General features: G+C 39.7%; 1 protein-coding gene across 1 annotated transcript; it reads left to right on the top strand.

Moving 5' to 3' along the window:
- Positions 1–259: 259 nt before the first annotated feature.
- On the top strand, positions 260–17,404 carry USP38 (ubiquitin specific peptidase 38). Its single transcript, XM_059469952.1, has 10 exons — positions 260–1,023; positions 2,392–2,527; positions 6,988–7,117; positions 7,368–7,469; positions 9,915–10,073; positions 10,423–10,616; positions 11,158–11,251; positions 12,034–12,140; positions 13,205–14,543; positions 17,061–17,404. The coding sequence occupies exons 1-10, from the start codon at positions 339–341 to the stop codon at positions 17,220–17,222; spliced, it is 3,108 nt and encodes a 1,035-aa protein (XP_059325935.1). The 5' UTR covers positions 260–338; the 3' UTR covers positions 17,223–17,404.
- The last annotated feature ends 2,625 nt before the right edge of the window (positions 17,405–20,029 follow it).

The raw sequence follows: 20,029 nt of genomic DNA, 5'->3' as shown, positions 1-20,029 counted from the left end.
GGCTGCCAACAGCGCGGGGGGCGGAGCGTGCCGCGGAAAAGCCGGCGCCTGCGCTCTGCTCCACCCGCCCCCTTCAGACCGGCTTCCCGCTCGCGGGGCTCCGCTTCCGGGTCAGGCCGGGAGTTCCGTCGCGTCCGTCGGGGTCACCGGGGAGCGGGGCCGAGGCCGCCGCCGCTCGGGCGAGGGGCGGGCGGAGCCGCGAGGGCCGCGGGGGGAGCGGCGGCATTGCGCGGCAGGGCGGCGAGAGGGCCGCGGGGAGGCGGCGGCGGCGGCGGCGGCCCCCGCCGAGGCCTGGTCCGGCCCGCCGCCGCCGCCGCTCGGCCGATGCGCCTGGAGCCATGGACAAGATCCTGGAGGGGCTGGTGAGCTCTTCGCACCCGCTGCCGCTGAAGCGGGTGATCGTGCGGCGCGTGGTGGAGTCGGCGGAGACGCCGCTGAGCCAGGCGCAGTGCCGCGCCATGTTCGCGCTCGGCACCCGGCTGGTGCTGCAGGGCCCCGACCCCTTCCAGCGGCAGGTGGGGCGGCAGGTGCTGGACGCCTACGGCCGCTTCCACCGCGCCGAGTTCGAGGCGTTCTTCAACCGCGGCCTCGTCCTCGGCCTCCTGCAGCGCGGCTACGGCGAGCTGAGCAACCGCGACCCCGCCATCCTCGACTACATCCAGGCGGGGCTGCGCCTCATCATGAGCTGCCCCTCGGTGCTGGAGCTCTTCGAGCTGCTGCAGGTGGAGGCGCTGCGCCTGGTGTGCGAGCGGCCGGCGCCGCCGCTCTGCGCCCGCCTGTGCCAGCTGCTGGGCGATTTCCCGCAGTGCCTGCCCCGCGGCAGGAAGCTCTCGCTCGCCTTCTGCCAGCAGCTGGTGCGCAGCATCGCCCACTTCCAGAGCCAGGGCACCCGCGAGGCCGAGCTGCGCCTCTACGTCTCGCAGGTGAGCCAGGTCAGCGCGCTGCTCCGGAGCGTCTGGAAGGCCGAGCCCGACACGCTGCTGCCCTCGCTGCAGGAGCTCTTCGCTGTCATCTCCGCCGCGGGTGAGCGGGAGCGGCGCTCAGTAACGGGGCGGGGATTATTCAGAGGAGAGCAAAGCCCTAGCGCAGGCAGTGGGTTATTCGGCGAGGAGGAAAGCCCTAGCGCAGGCAGTGGGTTATTCGGAGAGGAGGAAAGCCCTAACACAGGCAGTGGGCGCTCTGCAGGCATCACCTGGTAACCGCTGCTTTCTCACCCACATGCTAAAATGCAGCTTCTTGACTGTGGGGAAAGCAAAGCCTTTTTTATTTCCCACCCACCCCCCAAAAGCTAGAAAATACTGGGGTTTTTTTAATTTTTTTTTGCTGGGGAGCAGGATTGTGTTTGTAAAAACTCCTGATACAGTGCTTTAAATCATATACTGAAATGAGATTTTGGATGCCCTATTAAGGAAGATTTTAAACTATCAATATAAAATGCATACAAATATCTCAAAGGCTCTTGCCAAGAAGTTGCTGTCAGAGTCTTTGTGTGCCCAGCAACATGACAAGGAGCAAAGGCCAAAAACTAAAACACAAATTTCACCTGAACACGAAGAAGGGCTTGTTTAGATTGAGGGTGGTGGAGCACAGGAACAGGCTGGCCATGGAGATTGTGGAGTCTCTGGAGAGAGGGAGACCCCACTTGTGTGTGTTCCTGTGTTACCTGTTCGAGGTGACCCTGCCTTGGGGCTACATGGTCTCCAGAGGTCCCTTCCAACACAGTTCTGTGATTCCATGCAAGGCTACTCTTTCTTCTTGCTCCCTGGAACTGTTTAACAAATACGGATTTATAAATATGTATAAGTAATATATGTAAAAGCAATGTATAAAATTTTAGGAAGCATCCAGTGCCTCAGTAATGGAAATGTGATTGCAAATAGGTCCTTTCTGACTTCTGAAGTCTGAAGTACTATAATAATTGCCATTGCAAAGTGCCTTTGCTGTTGAGGCACCTGGGAAACTTGCCATTGCATTTTGCCGTAAGTGGTATGGTCAGCAGAGAGTTGCTGAGATGGGATGTGGAGAATACCAGCTGCACTAAATTCCTAGGCTTAATATGAAGTATAATAAACAACTTATGGTACTTCTTTTTAGAAAAATACAAAACCTACTTCTCAATTCCAGTTAGGGCGGAGGAGGAAGGAGTTGGCAGATGGTCACTTTCTTGCATGGGTATGAAGTGAAGTAATGGCATTTGTAATTGACTGCTATCAATTAATTCATTGATGTATTCTAATTTTGGTTTGGTTTGTGATAATAGAATGCCAGATATAGGATAGATTTATTGTCACTTTAAACCATGGTGAGGTTGTATGGTAGAACAAGAAGCTTACTTTTTTCCTATGGGGTTTTCTTTCTAGTTCCTTACATTGTCATATTCAATTGTTGCAGATACTTCATTCGAGCCTTCTGTTGCACTGGCAAGTCTTGTGCAGCACATACCATTGCAGATGATTACAGTACTCATCAGGAGCCTTACTACAGACCCTAACGTGAAAGATACAAGTATGACTCAAGCTCTGTGCAGGTAATCTATTTAATTGTCAAGGGAGAGAAGAGTATCTTTTTAATCTTGCCTTTCTTGAAGCTGTTACTGAAGTTCCAGTAAAAAAAAAACAAACAAAACAAACAAAACAAAAGTGTGAAGAAGAGGAACTTTTGAAATGGTATTCTAAGTCCCATGGTTTCAGTTTAAGGTTGCTGCCTTTATTGCTATTGTGGCTTCATTCTCCAGCCCGGCTGGGGTGGATGAAGAGGGTTAAATAGAAACTGAGAGGAAACACCTGTGTTCTTCTTAGATGACATCTTAAGTGAGGTCTTCTGCCTTATGGAAGATGGTGTAAGTAGGAAACTGCTTAGGATTTACAGTCAAGCTGAGAAACAAGGCCTTGTTTTCAGAAGATGAACCTTTCTGCTTTTCCAAGAAGCAGGATAGCATTCTTGTGTGATATTAACCATCAGCTCCTGCTCAGAAGAAAGGAGCCAGTTAACTGCTTAGCTTTGAGGGATTTTTTTCTGCTTAGATGTTTTAATTTTTTTTTGAAGGATTCACAGAGAACAGCTTCTATTACTGTTTTCACTCAAATCTTCATAGGTTTTTTGGGTGTTCTTTGAATGACAGAGAAATAGAAATTAGGTAAAAGCAATTGCATATTATGTTTGTCACTAATCTAACCTCGAGTAAGTGTGGTGTAGATGAGTAGCAGTGTAAACAGACTGGGATTCAGATTGCAATTGTGACTGGTATCTTCAGATATGTGAATAATAGTGATGCAGAAAAATGGCAGTGATAGAAGGATGAAGACCTTGAAATTGGTGGGTTTTTCTTTGGAATCCGATTGAAGAAGCTGTTATTGAGTACTGAAGGGTAGGAAAATGGGTAATGCAGTTAAACAGGGGATTACTAGAAATCTGTACTGTTTAAAAAATAATTTTTAAGAAGTCTTAAACTAAGAGTTCAGTGTCTGCAATATGATTATTTTTAAGTACATCCATTTGGGTGTACTCTTATACTTAAGCATTCATGTAGTGTAGCACTTGAATATCTTGGTGGGCTTTCTCACACTGAAAACATTCCTTGTGTTTACAGTAAGTTGAGAAACTGTATTTCTGTTGAAAACATAATGAAAAGAAGCAGCATTAGCAATACAATTTGGGGTAAGACATATTGTGTAGGGACTTGAAGAGAATCCCCTTGGCTGAAGAGATTTCAACAAAGCTGTGTTCCTAATCTAAAGGTCAGACCTGGGAAATTCAGGATTTGGTCATGCTGATAATTTGCCAGTAATGTGCTGGTGATTCAATTTCAAGTTAGTGTAGTTTTAACATTTCTGTTTCATTGCTGCATCAAGATAGTGTAATCATAGAACTGTTATAGTAGGAGCCCTAGTAAAATCTATGTATTGTATAAGTGGCTTTGCCCCATCCTAGTTGTTCTAGATGGGCTACAGCTGTGGTGTCCTTAATTGGGTGGCAGCTGTGGCTAGTGAAGATAACTGGGATAAAAGGGGGTGGGCTGGCTGGTCAGGGAGAGCCTTGGAGGAGCCCTGGTGAAGAAGCAGGTGCAACACTGCTGTGAAGAGCTGTGTGTGAGAAAACCACCCAGAAGGTATGGGACTCTAGAAACATGATAATAACAATATGAATACAACAAACTGTGGCTTGAGAACACCTTTGCTGTGTGCCTCTGCTTAGGGAAGCAATGCAATACTGAGCTTTGGTTACAGCAGGAGCTGTTATTATCAAATAAGTGCTCTTTTTTTTTGGTACCAGCCATGTAATGGGTGAATTTTTCTCTTGCTTTTGAAAGGGAAGGGTAATCTTACTTGCTTTGTTCGTTCTTTGAGGTAATACTCTCTCTTCAGAGCCTCTAGTTTTGTTCCATGGAACCTTGTTGGTTCCATGGAGCCTCATGTCCACATTGCATCCAGTTTCTTTTTCTACCTCTGGCAGCCCCTTGCAGTTATGACTCTCTTCTGGCTTAGTGAAGCAGCAATTGTTAAGAGGTTAATGCAGCTGGAATGTCTGGAGCACCAAATGGCTCTGCTGTCGTGGGGCTTGCAGCATTCCCAGGAGGTGCAGAACTCCAGGCACAACAAGGTTTGATGAGAGTTAGCAGAGCTTTGGTGACTGTAAATTAGAGACCTTGTTGCTCACTTCCTAAGTATAGCATCTGTGGCACTGCAGAATCTTTATGAAGCTGAGCACAGAATAGTAAAAATTTATATTTAACACACTCATAAGTTGAGTTTGCTCAGAGTGGACGGTACATTAGACACAAGATCATGTTAGAATTTGGCTTGAGCTGTCTCTTGAAGCCTTACCTGAAGCATCAGTGAGAAAAAGCAGAAAATTGTTGAATCTCATTGAGGATATATGGGTCCTTTAGGAGTCTACCTCAGAAGTCTGGGAGGGAATGAACTGGCTGTACTCAGGATCCTGGCAAGTATAATGCTTCTTTGCATTCAACCCAAGTATCTTTGTTAAGAGAAACTGAAAATTTTGCTGAGAAAAACTCCGGATATAACTAGGTGCTCTGTCCTATTGGAAAAAATGTAAAAGACTTGTAAGTTATTGGGGGTGACAGGTAGTCAGAGGATCTTCTGTTGCTGTTTTGGGTTTTTTCCCTAATCTGAGGCATTTTTTCCATAATCTGAGCTGCCAGATTCTTTGATGTGGTGGAGATACTTTGTGAAAGAAGTTACTGTCTGAGATTGCACAAAGAATTTTCTTTTCAAAGATATCAAAAATACTGTCCTTACTAGCCATATATGTGGGTAAAATCCTACTGATTTTAGGGTGGTATGAGGAAGAAGGTCCTCCTGAGGCTTTTAAGGTTTTCTTAATCTAGTCAAACCCAAAAAAGCAATCCTCTGTTCATATTCATGATCATCATGGCCCATACTAGTATCTGCCTAAAAATGAGCACTCATTGATTGCAACAGAGCAGAAGCCAAGTAAATGCAACCAAAATACCTGGTCTTCACCTACCAGATGTAAAATGTGATGCCTTTTAGGAGAGTCTCAATGAGTTCACTTCTGTCTCTTTTGGCTTTTGTTTCTGTTCTCAAAATCATTAACTCTCAGATGAACAGTCAGATGTTTTAGAATAGTGGTTCTAATGTAGGACTCTACAGAATACTTGTGTAAACAGTTAAGAAAGCAATATATTGTCATTGGGTTTAAATGAGCTGTGCAGATGTTTCTGACTCCTGAAAAATACCAAGCCTACAAATCAAGGAGGGGAAGATTTGAACATGATTGGTTTGTGAGTTGTGGGGTTTTGTTTTTAGGTTAAGGTTATTTCTTCACAGACAAAAGCAGTCTGAGCCTGTGTTTTTGATTCTGTATTTCAGAGGATATATGGAAAGGTTGCTCAGGATAAACATGTTTGAATTGAATATCTTGAGGAAATAAGAGCTTTGTGTAAATTCAGAGCACTGATTATGATGTTGCCATGTTTTTTTCCCTTTTTTTATAGTAATATGGATGAAACTTGGTAAGATTTGTGCTTGTTTGTTAAAAAGGCAGTTCTAAAGATCCCTTATTTTAGAGAACCCTGTGTACTTTATAAGTGCAGATTCTAAGATATATACAGTATAACTTGTCTCTATCTGTCCACTCTTGTGGTAGAAAGCTTTTTCTTCTACCTAGTGCTGCCAAATTAGTGCTGCCTCATCTTGTTTGAAGAAAGGAATCTTACGGACAATTAAAGAAAATTCAAAATATTGCCAAGTAAAATCTCAGAAGAACAAAGCCTAGATATCATGTTTTAGCTGGCACTCCCTTACAATATTGTCTGTCTTAGAATTGTTTCAGCTCATCTGCTTGTCTGCCTTAAGGATCAGGATAAACTAACTATTCATTTAAAATACCTCTGGTTTCTGTTCCTGATATTTGACTGTATTTTCTAGTCACAGGAGGTCCCTTCACTTTTTTCTTAGTTCAAGTGAAATGATCCCTTTTGATGTTTTTGTAGCAGACCCCAGGCTGCTCAATGTATTTAAAATGACTAGATTTTACTGTTAATTGGGAGTATTTGGAGTGGCTTCTGGGAGTGTAGCTGTAAGTTGAAGAGTCCTCCTTAGCAGTCAGTTTTGGTCTGCTTTGGAGTAAAAGGTGTTAGAGGGGAGGTTACCAGGTACAGGCACTTGTTCAGCAGTAAGTTTTTGCCATATGTTAGCTCAATGTCTATAACATCAGAGTGCATTTTGTAGACCAACAAGAAGCAATAACAAAATATTGACTTTTTTATGGTAAGGTGTTTTTGGGGATGCATATTTACTTCAAATGTATTAAATAAATCATTATTAATTTCAGAGTTAAATTACTTGAGATATAAAAAAAAATATTTTATCACTTGCCCAACATTGCTGCATTACTTATTGTGAGTCTTACTGTGTAAGCATGTTGCAAGCATCTGTTTTGTTGAGGTTAAAGTTAGCAGCATATTGTTTTTTTAATAGCTTTTGTTCTCCTGTTTTGCAGAATGATTGATTGGCTGTCCTGGCCTCTGGCTCAGCACGTGGAAACATGGGTGATTGCACTGCTGAAAGGATTGGCTGCAGTCCAGAAATTTACCATCCTCATTGATGTCACCCTGCTTAAGATTGAATTGGTATGTTGGAAAAAAGCATTCAAAAAAGGGAGAGGGAAAGGAATTGCTACCAGCTATGCAATTTTGTAGCATCCTTTTTATTGTAACATACAGTATCTTCTTATTCTGCAAATATGATGTAAATGCATTTATGGCTGTCACTTGCATGTAATGATTTTGTCTATTTCAAATGGCTGTGTGTTTGAAGATTTTTTGTGTTAACTGAAATTTTACTTTGCAGATTCACTGAAATAAATGTGGGTTTTTTTAGGTCTTTAATCGACTTTGGTTTCCTCTAGTGAGGCCTGGTGCCCTTGCTGTCCTTTCCCACATGTTACTTAGTTTCCAGCATTCTCCAGAAGCTTTTCATTTGGTGAGTTACTAAATAATTGTTTTTCAGTGCTTTGAAATGTCACTCACTGTGTAGTTTCTGAAATGGGTGTAAAGAGCAACAGAATTGATGTGCTTGGATTTTGTCTGTTGGAAGGTTGTAGAATCGGGTTCCTGTAGTTATAGGAAGGCTTTTTAGATTCCAGATTCAACCACTTCATCTATAACTGGAAACAAGCATTGTCCTTCCTTGTATGTACCTATTTCTGGCAGGAGTATGTGGGCATCACATTTTAACTGCATGCTTCTGGAAATCCATTTTGTGTGTGAAATTTGCTGATAAAGTTGGACGGCAAGTAGGTTTTTGAGGACAGCTGTTTGGGGAAAACAGGTAACAGAGATAATCTGCTCTGTGTAACCTGGTCACCCTGAATAGGCTCATGAGACCCAGAAGTAGTTAACTTCCAGAAGGCTGTGCAGTCTGTGTCAGTGTTCATGGGCAAATTAAAGGTCACTATTTTTAATGACCCCTTTTCAAAATGCATTCCATTAGTTAAGGCCATGGATAGGGTGTGAGAGTGACTGTGTTAACACAGCAATGTGTTCCCACACTTGGCATTAAGCTTAAAGCTTAGGAGAACATCTGAGATTCAGTAGTAACAGCCTGGCACGTTGTCTCTGTAACTGTTTCCAAGGCTCTGAAGGGGCATGAAGCCCTTTGTTTAATGTCAGAGTAATTGCCTTGTGCCTGTTACGTTGGCTTTTACCGAGAGATCTCCGAAGTTTCTCCAGTGCCCTGATCTTGTCTTAGGATAGAAATTTGAGTTACAATTAAAAGCTCTGAATATGTTCAAAGCATAAATATTTCATATGTTTTTCTGTCTTTTCTTTTTTCCTGAGAGAGACAAAACATTAGACAAAATGTAATATATCAGATAGCCTATTCTAGTAAGAGGAATTTGATTTACCAACGGAAATTTCTATTGGAGGCTGCATGCTGTCTTGCGTAAATATCTCCCTGCAAGATTTCATGACCATTTTAAACCATTTTCTTCACTATCATTTATTTGTGCTACTACCATTTAGTGTTCTGTAATATCTTCCTTCACTTTAAGTACTTGTTTACTTTTTTAGTAACAAATGGTCTGATTATGAAAGTGTCAAATGCACATTTGATAAATAGAAATTAATTTACTTGGTAATGCATCTGAAATTACATTCCATCTCCTTACACTTGAGCATCATTAATGTAAATTATTTTGATATTTTTGTAGCAGAAGCAGTCTTGTACTTATAGTGTATGATGTAGAAATTACGATCATCAAAAATCTACTGATATATAAAAGTTTAATGCAACCTTGAGCCAGAAGAGATAATTCTGTGTATTCAAAGCGTAACTTGCAGTATTATCCAGCCTGCAGAATTTTACTCTCTTTGGCAGAACTGAGAACCTACCCTTTTTCTCTTCTTCCCATGTGCTTTGTCTGTTCAGAATTATCGTATCTCAGATACAAATCTGTATTTTGCACCTAGCCTTTTTTACTTTGGTGTTTTGAACTATATCAGTTCTTGTAATTGCTATGCCTTCCTCAGATTCCTATCTTCTTATGATTCCCCTTCTGTATTTTATGCTTTTAGCTTAAAAATTGTTTGGAAGTAATTAATGATGAGAAATTATACTATCAGCTTCTTTCACAGTTAATCAATCTTAATCACTTGGAGACTGGCAAAGGTGTCTGCTTTGAAGTAAACTTCTGCTTGATGTCTTAAGGCTAACGTCTTGCGCATTTAAAAGTAGAGAGCTGTGCTGAAGAAGAGGAAGGAGATGAAGTCAACATTTCTGATTCCAATCTGGCCGGTTTAAAGTATTCCTGAATCTGAACTAAGTCTCAGATAGATTACTATAGCTGTGGTAAACTTTCAGCTCGTAGTAAATGGCATGGTTGTGGTTTATGGAGCTGAGCTGCCTCACTAGGTGGAGCTATGGGCCAGTTTCCTTCTTGTAGGAATAGCAGGAATTTATTCATTGTCTCCTGAGTCCAAGCATTAGATTCTGTTAAAGGAAAATTTAGAGGTTTGTTTTAAAAACTGTATCTGTGAAATCAGAACAAGATACTAAACTGTTAGTGGTGGCACAAAAGCAAAATGCTTGCAGTTAATATCCTTAATAAGATGAGTACTTTTGGACACTTGACTGTTTAAAATGTTAGCATGCACCTTTTTAAGTTCATAAAGTTCCTTTTAAAACTTGCTATGTGAGCTAAAGAGAGCATTGAATAATTAATTGTGCTGCTTGAAAATTGTAATGTATTAAGAGTCATGTATGTTTTTCAAGTCATTGTTTCTCAACCACTTATTTAATAACAAAAGATCTTCTGTCATTTGGCATGTATAAACCAATGAAGTTCAATTAAGTATTTTGTAGAAGGAAAAAAAGGAGAAAATGGAGTTAACACCTTTTTGCTTGTTTCTTTGCTTTCCCATTTAGATTGTCCCACATGTGGTGAGTTTGGTTCACTCCTTCAAGAGAGATGGCTTGCCTTCCAGTACAGCCTTTTTGATGCAGTTGACAGAGTTGATACACTGTATGATGTATCATTATTCAGGTTTTCCAGAGCTCTATGAACCCATTCTGGAAGCTATTAAGGTACATTAGGAATGTTAAGAGCATGGAATGGTTTTTGTTTTCCCAGATGTGAAGCTGTAGTTCCACAGATCCAAATTCGTTAGCGCTTCCACATAGAGAAAAGAGCTAACCACATCATCTCATGTCACTCTTGTGTTTGAAATATAAAATGAGTATAAAGCTTTGAAGAAGGTTGGGGGAGGGAAGGGAACAAGGGAGGGCAGTCTGTTGTATCTCCTTGGCTATCAGGGGCAGCAGCAAGACCTTGAAGAACTGGGGAGCAGGGGGAGATACAATACTGCTCAATGGCAACAAACAAACAGAAACAAGTAAACAAACCTATTAAGCGTGTTAAATGTTTCTCTTGTAGGACATGCCCAAACCCACTGAAGAGAAGATTAAGTTGATCCTCAGTCAGAGTGCCTGGACTTCTCAATCCAGTTCTTTGCCATCTTGTTTATCTAGACTTTCTGGAAAATCTGAAACTGGGAAGACAGGCCTAATAAATCTAGGAAATACTTGCTACATGAACAGTGTTATTCAGGCACTTTTTATGGCTACAGAGTAAGTGCTTCTTAACAGCTTTTTTAATTGCAAATAATTCTTGCAGTTACTGCATTCTTGATTTTCACAGAATAGTGACTTGTCCTGGGGTCTCTTACCTTGCTATAGCTGAGTGGGTTGTTTTGCACTCAGTTACTGGTTGCTTTGTTCAAGTTCAGCTCTGGAAGCTGCAATTTTAGCCACTAAAAATCCTGATCCTTCTACCCAGTGTCAAAAGAGAAGTCCTTTTTCCCTCACTGTCCTTGCTCACTGCTGTATTGTAAAAAATTTTGGTGATGCTTTTGTTATACTCTGGAAGGGTATTAAAAAGGTCTGTCTGTATCCCATTCCTACACATTTAAATGTTTAAAGACATGGGTGTTTTGCAGTGTTAATTCTTACCATACAGTAATTTTATATCTGCACTAGAGCAGAGTTCCAGTATTAAAGGAAGTGTTATGTGCTTTGCTTTTTCAATTTGAAGTAATTATCTGAGCTGGAATGATAACTGAATTGTTAGAAGTCTAGCTAGGAAAGTCTTTCATTTGTCTCTCTCTTTCAGTTTCAGAAGACATGTTTTATCTCTGAATCTAAATGGCTGTAATTCCCTAATGAGAAAATTACAGCATCTTTTTGCATTTTTGGCCCATACCCAGGTATGTCAGTTTTTCATCTGTTTTTCTTTAAGCTTAGATCTATGTATCAAAATTGAGAAACAAACATGATGCCATGGGAATCCTCTTGAGTATTTCAAGTACAAATATTACATTTTTGTATGGGAATCGGTCTGCCTTCAAATGCTCAGATGGTGTGAATGGACTTAGAAATACACATTTCTCTAGGTGGATTATGTTGGAGTTTTGTTGTTTCTGTTTATAGGTAGTGATATGTTTTCTTTGAGGAGAAAGAATGAAAAAATCCAAATAAGACCTCAGTTGATATACAAGCTGATTTTATGTATCTTTCTAGGGTAAACTGTGACCTTCATTGATTTTTACACTAAATTTGATTGTAGTTCGAATTCTAATGTGAACATTATTAGCTGTTCAAAACATTTTGCTAATGCTGGAAAGGCACAAGACAGCTTCAAAATAAATGCATCCTTATGAAGTACTGATGTTCTGAAGAAAGCAAACAGGTTTTTTTAACTCACCAGCAAGAAAGATAGCTGCTATAATACCTGGCTTGTACTCACTAAACATGAATATTTGCTGGCAGGATAAACTACTTGTGTCTTTGTACTAGAGGTGATTGCCACAAAATTATTGGCTCTCCCTTTGTATGATTAAGTTGTTTAAATGTTCGTGTACCTTGTGTTTCATTCAGCTACTCTGTGATAATGTAGTCCATAGTTCAGCTGTTAAAATTAAAATAATATAATCAACTGAAGTTATTATATTACAACTATGTAACCTTGTCTGTTCTCTCACTTGAACAGAGGGAGGCCTATGCTCCTAGAATTTTCTTTGAAGCTTCCAGACCACCATGGTTCACTCCTCGGTCCCAGCAGGATTGTTCAGAATATCTCAGATTCCTGCTAGACAGGTATGGTTCTGGTGCCATCGATGGGAGTCAATCTGCAGCCTCACCATGTAATGCTGAGCTCCTAGGAGCAGTCGTGTAACAGTTCCAGTGCATGAGTGGGGATCAGGAGTTTTCAACCTCATTCCTCTCTATAGTCTACAAACTACTTTTCTTCATGGGTTTAGTCTGTAGTGAACTCTGGATGCCATATTGAATCCAGATAACTGAGAACATGTTATTATGGTGGTAACAATGTGCCACTTTTATAAATCTAAACATGGGTGTTATGTTTAAGTCGTGGTCCTGTTGTTAAATTAATAGCAGTTGGTGAAAGCAGTTTAGTTGTGCTTCTGGAATTTCATGTTGTTGGAGACAGGTGTATTTCATACAAGGTGTGCAAGTCACAAAGAGATGTACATGTCTTTATAACCAGTTAATTAAGCAAGCAAATTAGCTGTGGCAGAGATAAATCAGTAATACCTACATTTATTAATAATGCTCCTTATTTTTGGCTTGCTAAAGAAGACTTAAGCAGTATTACTTGAAGACACATTCTGCTCTTGGACAAATTTATCTCAATAGTGAAATAGTGTTCTCTCTTTTTATCTCCATGTTTTGGGTTCCTCTTTCAGTTTGGATTTTCTTGCCACAGAACTTTCTTGGCTGCAGAATTGACGTTTTCTTTGTTTATGGCCAGACTATTTCCAAATAGTTACTTTTTCTCTTACCAAGTCTGACATACAGGCCCAGTCAACTCGGGAGCTGATTTATTAACACAATGTAATGGTAAATAATAAAAACATTGTTAGGTTTTTTTAATATTTGCCAGTTTCTTCAATATATCCATTGTGTTCTGTTATATATAATGAGACCCACATTAAATGTATTTGTGCCACTTGTACTCTAGTTTGGAACTCTATGCTTCAGCTTCCTTATATAAAAAAATAACAAACAGATTTTTTTTTAGTGTAAGATACTTTAGCAACTTAACCATCTGTGGTTTTTAGCTGGAAAAAAATCTGAAATAGTGTGGCAGTGTTTGGAATATAGCACAGTTACTTGGATTTATCTTTCTTTGTTTTCAGGTTGCATGAAGAAGAGAGAACTTTGAAAGCATTGTCTTCAGCAAGGAGTTCTGAAAGTATTATGACTGACAAGTCCCAGGCACAAGAAACTGCCCATAAAGCATTTACTGAAGCACCTTGTATGGAAAGTGAAGAAAGAACTCTAATAGAGAAGATGTTTGGAGGAAAATTGAAGACTAACATATGCTGTTTGAACTGCAAAAGTATGTCTCAAAAGGAAGAAGCTTTCACAGATCTCTCTTTGGCTTTCTGTCCCCCAGCTTCCTTAGAGAATGCTGACCCAAAGTGCATAGAACATTCTGAAGTGAAAGATGACTACATGGTGCAAAGTAATGCTTCAGCTACCAGTCCTGATGCAGAAACACCTCTCAGTAATTTGGAAGTAAATCGTGGATGTGACACAATAATGAATGAAGGAACCATACATTTTTCTAGTGAGCCAAGCTCTGAGAATACCACAATTTCTGAACTCAAAGTTGAAAATAATGGGGATATGTCTCAGAGTCTAGTAGGTAAAAACACCCTGTCAGTTACAGACTTGCTCAATTATTTTCTGGCACCTGAAATCCTTAGTGGAGACAACAAATATTATTGTGAAAAGTGTGCCTCTTTACAGAATGCTGAAAAAACTATGCAAATCATTGAGGAACCTGAATACCTCATTCTCACTCTTTTGAGATTTTCATATGATCCAAAATGTCACATAAGGCGCAAAATCTTGGACAATGTTTCTCTACCGCTTGTATTGGAACTGCCAGTGAAAAGAGCAACATCTCCATTAGCTGTTGTTTCAGGAGGCTGGTCTGTTGGTGTGGAGGTTTCTGACACTGGAGAAAACCTTGCTAAAAAACTGAAGCCCTCTGGTGCTGATGAAGTGACCTGCCCACAACTGGTGCCCTATGTGTTGAGCTCTGTGGTGGTGCATTCTGGGGTATCCTCTGAAAGTGGACATTATTATTCATATGCTAGAAATGTTACTGGATCAGGACCTTCAGGGCTCTGCCACCAGTCTACAGCTCTTTCTTTAGTTGCTCCTCAGGATAAGTTGTTTACAGAGGAGAGTCCTTGTACTGTTGTAGAGAATGAGCTGGACACTGAGATGCCAAGAGAATGGTTTCTGTTCAATGACAGCAGAGTGACATTTACCTCATTTCAGTCAGTCCAGAAAATCACCAGTAGATTTCCAAAGGACACTGCTTATGTTCTGTTTTACAAAAAGCAGAACAGCACCTGTGGCTTAAACACCAATCCAGCAAATGGCCTGTGGGTAAATGGAGACCCTCCTCTACAAAAAGACCTCATGGATGCTATTACAAAAGATAACAAACTGTACTTGCAGGTAAGATGGAAGTTTTGTGTAAGGGGTGTCTCCTTAAGCCTCACAAGAGGCAGTCTACAGGAAAGAACACAGTAGCTTTTAAGTACTCTGTCATATTACCCATAAATCACCAGTCTGGCTTCATCTTGGTGTTGCTGGACAGGTTTTGTAGTAAGGTTGTCACTGTTAGATGGGAAATTTCAAGGAAAATGGCACAAACTCAGTTCAGTTTAAAGTTTGAGTGGAGGTGCTTGTATAGGTCATTTAACCACTTGCCATTCCATATGGGAGAGGCTTCAAACAGTTCCAACTTTCATTGCCTTTATGGAATTACAAGAGTGGCTTAAGTTTACTTAAAAACTTCTGAGTGGTGTTCTTACTAGTGCATTTTCATTAGTAGTGAAGTTTGGCTTCTAAAACTGTGCTTGAACAACTGAAATGATGCCCAGATGTGGGTGACTGGATTCCATTTTCCCTTTGCTGCCTCTGCCATATTCTCTGTGGGACCAGTGCTTCCAGCAGCACACTCCCTGTGTTCTGAGAACCTCACCTAGCTGTGGCAGCCTTTTGGTTTGCTGGTAAAAGGAAACAATGCTCTCCACACTTCAATGTGTCTTTCTTAGAGCATTGCTGCTTTTTTTATGTTCTAGGAGTAAAAGTATGTTTTAAGATGCCATATTTCACTGTTGGTTCAGAGTTCTAAATTAATTTTTCCAGCTAAGTTAAGAATATATTATTCTGTCCTGAGAAAGCCTTTAATTTTCAGAAAATGTTCAAAAAATTCTGTACCTTACTGCTTTTGTTTTGCTATTGCATATGTTTACCACATGGCAAATGAAGATGTTTTCAGTATAAATAATTAAATGTGCAATATGGGTTGCTCCCACTCTATTTAAAATAAATTTTAAAACCCTTACTGCAAATAAATGGAAAGCAAGGGGGGATGCTCTGCAAATTCTGAGTCCAGAGAACTGTATTGACTATCAAGTTTTACTAACCTATTGTAGTACTTGTGGGGATAAATATAACAACCTGAAAATATTAAATGTTTTAGAAATAAGGTGCTTGTAAAAACACCACTTGTATAAGGTAGCTAGTTTGGTAGTGTAGTTTTTTTAACTGAACAGGCTATTTAGGCAAGGTCTGCTATTTTAATCAAAATCTGTGTTTGATTTCTGGTACTACAAGTTTTAAATATTTCCTTGTTATTCCTAGTAAACATACATAGTTTTTGGTGTGTCATAGAGTTAGCCAGATGCTTAGGACTCCACATATTGCTGAAGATAGCATAATACTGTCTTCAGGAGTATGGCCAGCACAACTGTGTAGACAGTGTCCTCCAAATATCTTAATTTTTAAAATGAGTGTACATTTCAGTCCTTAGTAGTGTACAATAGTTTCAAACTTAGGCTGTGTTTTTGACAAGGGCAGAATAATTTAAATTCACAAGGTCTACTTTTAGCACCTGTGAAAGTATTTGGACAAAACTTCAGTTTAGTGGTTTCATGGTAGTATAATACAGTCAGGGAGAATCTTGAAGGGTGACCCCTGTAGCTACTGCAACCCTGTTCTAAAGTTTGCTCTCATTGCCTTTAGGGAGGTGTGTGGTGATAAAGTGTCATGTGAAGGCAGCAATCAGTATGAGCCTTAGCACTGGAATGCTTTCAGTTTGTTGCCAGGTCCATTGTGTTTAGCCTTGAAGAGCCAGCATCTGCCTTCTCTCCCTCAATTTTTGAAGCTCTTGGCCAAGCTGAGAGAGGTATACTAAAGATAGAAAATTGCTGCAGGGTTTATTGAACTAGTTGGCCAGAGACAAAATAGTGCATGACACGTCTAATGAAGGAAAAGCATGTGGCTCATCCCTTTCTTAGATGTCTTAAGAAGCCTCAGGAGCATTCAGCTGAAAAAGCAGCTGGCAGGCAGCAGAGCTTTTGTGTTCCTTCCACTTGTGCAGGTACATTTTCCAGCAATTGACTCTGATTTTTATCAAGTGCTTGAGAGTTGCAGAGACTTGCTATGTTATAACAGTTAGCATAGCAATAATAATTGAAAGCTTAAAAGCTGCAATGAATAGAAACTAGATAAAAGGCCAAAGGATGGACAAAGCTATCTGAGTATATTGCTATCCTGTGCAGTTGGAGTGGAATGAGGAAGTGTCTTTAATGAACATTGATATAAAAGTTTTACCTTTTGACTTTGCAACCAACAAGAAGAGCATATGAAAATTGCTAGGATGAAAATTTATATTAAACATATATCAAAAGCTGTTTTGTTAACTTCTCATCAGCAGTCTCATCTTTAGCGATGTCCCACATTGCTCCAATACAATTTTAGCATGAACTCAGATGGATTTATTTTGTTTCGTTTATGCATGCTGACAATCAGTGAAGTTGTACATCCTAGGTTGGCTGAGGATGATCACCTTGAAAGTTCAGCTTAGCTGTTCACTAGAAATTAGTGATGCTGCTCTAAAAGCCACTTTAGGGTGTGAGATTGTGGGTTGGGTTTTTTTTAATTGTCTTTATTCTCTCATTTCAGGAGCAAGAGCTCAGTGCTCGAACACAAGCACTGCAAGCTGCCTCAGCCTCTTGCTCGTTCCGGCCCAATGGATTTGATGACAATGATCCCCCGGGAAGCTGTGGGCCCACAGGTGGAGGAGGAGGGGGTGGGTTCAGCACTGTTGGTAGATTGGTCTTTTGACTGTGAAGACAACCTGGAATACACTGGTTCCAAAGCAGCCTAGTACTGCTGAGGACAAATAAAATACCGAACTCTGCCCAAGTTGTATCAGGCTTTGAGACTTGGTCCTTGTCCAAAAGCAAATAGTAGTGGGTTTTTGGTTGTGTTTTATTTGAAATAAATAAGCGCATAATGGAAAGAAACCTACCTCTTCAAGCTCAGTTGCTTTCATATTAAGGTATGCTTGCCCAGAAACCAGAAAATTAAGATTTTTTTTAAGTAAATGATGATGATGTTGCATTAAACTGAACAAAAATGTACTTATGTCAGTTTCTCTTGTCCTCATCCACTGAATGAAGAAAGTTCACTTTTTACTCTGATGATATTGCTTTATGTGGAAAGCCATTTTCAGATGGGCTAAGCTGCATCTGTACTCTCTCACCCACTGCTTATTTTCAAATACAATACCTGTGTGGGTTTTCAGATATGATGCAATTTGTAATGAAGGCAATAACTCAAATGTGACATGATACAGTACTTTCCAGGTTAAAAATTATTCAGTCCATTTCCAGTGTAAATGAAAAGAAAAAAGTTACACATATTTGCTAACTTGTTATCCAAAAAAGTGCATGTTGTGTAGCAGCAATGTTTTTAAATAGAAATTGCTAACTCAGTAGCATTTCTAATTGTTTTGAGGATTTTAAAATTATTTCAGGGAATATATCTGCTGAGTATTGGAAAGGAAGAGATTCTGTATGTGCCTTGCAGTACTGTAACTTAAACTCTCTGAGGCTGCAGAGGATGAGAAAATGTCTTAGTAGTCTTTTTTTTTGTCAGCATTAGAAATCAAGACATTTATAGAAGGCTTTTAGGTTTCCAGAAGTTAAATTTTTTTAGTTTGAAATGCAGTAAGTATTGTCCTTTATTTTTTGATTTCAAAATATATATACCAAGTGATCTATAACTTTCATGGCCTGTACTGCTGAGAAAAAACTGGTCATAAAGATGGAGCTATGTTCATGCAATCACAGAAAATCTGCCTCTCTTGGTCTTTGCTGAGGATCTTTGCTTAGAAGAGTCTTTTGAAGCTTTGCCTTTGGCTTTTGCTGGTAGTGAGAACTTTCTGGTGAGTTCAGGACTTTTATTTTTTTTTTGTAGTCTGCAGAAGCCCACAATTATTCTGCCTAAGGAGCACTGTTTGATTGCTCATTAGGCAACCAGAGGCTGAGGATCCACTCCTTTGAATCTTGACAGAAATAGCAACTTTGATTTTGATGTGCAATGAGGATACCAGAAGTAAAGGACTTAGACTGATGAACCCAGTGATTAATTCTTGAGTAATCTTAGAGTGAAGTGTAAATTTATTTAGAGTATTTTTACAAAATTCTACACTGTTTTTGCTGTGTTTTTATATTTTATTAGGTGACAAAGTGTGTCCTTAAAAAGCATGCAGACCTGGCAGGTTTTAGCATAACTGTATAAAAATAAGCAAATTTCTTAAAAATGCTTTAAAAAAAGCGTAAGGTATGTTGAAAGAATTAAGTCTTGTTCATATGATATTAAATATGAAGTTTAGTCTGAAAGGTAATTTAGCTTGCAAGTTATTTTTATATTATCACTAAAACTATGCGATTTACTATAGGTTTAGATGTTATACTCAAGAAAGCTAGAGCAGCTGACTTCGATATTTTATTTTTATTTTTAATACTTTCCAAGCTTTCTTGTAACAGTTTGTGATACCTTGGCTTTGGCCTACTCTTTTCATTGCTATCTCAGTGGTAGGTCTCTGAACCAGGGGTTCAGCCACAGAAACATGGGATGTTTTGAGACCAGCATGAGGAACATTCTCATTTCATTGCACTTGGATGAGCTTATTTTTGAAAGTTCACTTTGTTTTGAAATTCTATAACTTTGTCTCAGAGGGTTTTTTTGTTTCCTTTTAGGATTCTCTGCCAGCTTGCTTTGGTTTGAAAATGTTTTATGAGACAGGTTAATTTGGCTTTTCTCTCCCAGACTGAGGACACGCTAAAAAGCTGTCTACTCATTGCGTTACCTTGGGAATATTTTGTCTCTCTATCTATTTACTGCTCATTTTAAACTACTAGAAAGTAGAAGCAGGGGTGAGTGGTTTTACTCTTTATGAAGTCATAGTATTGTTAAGGTCAGTTTTGTTTTTATGTTCTCACAGTAAAAATACAAATTATGCAGCCTACCTAAAAATAATATGCAGTATGTCTTTTGTACACCTGTTGAACTATATTTCATGAGTTCTTAGAAGGCTTTCTACACCCTTTTTGCCTATTCTGAATTAGGGGTTAAATGTAGAAAATTTAAATGAGTAATGCAAATCAGGTTGGATCTGCTTAGGTGCAAAATGATGGATGTCTGAAATTGAAAATAACTTCCTTCTTTCACCTTGTTGACTTCTGTCAATGCATTTGCTAGGGGTTTTTAAAGTAAATTTTATAATTCAGGATACCTTTTTGTAAGTCTGCTTGCTGACATGACAGCTGTCCTAGGCTGGTGAGTCACAGATACCCATCTTGGAAGGTTTCAGTAAACCTAGTGGAAGTGAAGAATTATTTCATGCTTTGAAATGTGCATCTTTATTATTGCTTACAGTTATGGTGTTGCATGCTGCTGTCTTCTGGACATGAGAGAAAAATATAGATATGGTAGTTTGATTTCTGTTGCTTGTGAATGAATGCTGGATGGTTTATTTACCTTTTTGGCTCAATTCTTAAGTTTATTCAGTTGAATCAATAGAAAGATACAAAATGCATAAGACCGTTTCAGAAGCTTTAGGGTTTTTGTTGTTTACTTTCATA

The sequence above is a fragment of the Ammospiza nelsoni genome, chromosome 4 (assembly GCF_027579445.1).
Source record: "Ammospiza nelsoni isolate bAmmNel1 chromosome 4, bAmmNel1.pri, whole genome shotgun sequence".
Taxonomy (NCBI): Eukaryota; Metazoa; Chordata; class Aves; order Passeriformes; family Passerellidae; genus Ammospiza; species Ammospiza nelsoni.
This window is presented reverse-complemented; position numbering and strand designations above follow the sequence as displayed.

Coding starts and splice junctions, on each gene's coding strand:
- USP38 (XM_059469952.1), top strand. CDS start 339: ATGGACAAGATCCTGGAGGGGCTGGTGAGCTCTTCGCACCCGCTGCCG. Junction 1,024..2,391: donor CGCTGTCATCTCCGCCGCGG/GTGAGCGGGAGC, acceptor CAATTGTTGCAG/ATACTTCATTCGAGCCTTCT. Junction 14,544..17,060: donor ATAACAAACTGTACTTGCAG/GTAAGATGGAAG, acceptor CTCTCATTTCAG/GAGCAAGAGCTCAGTGCTCG.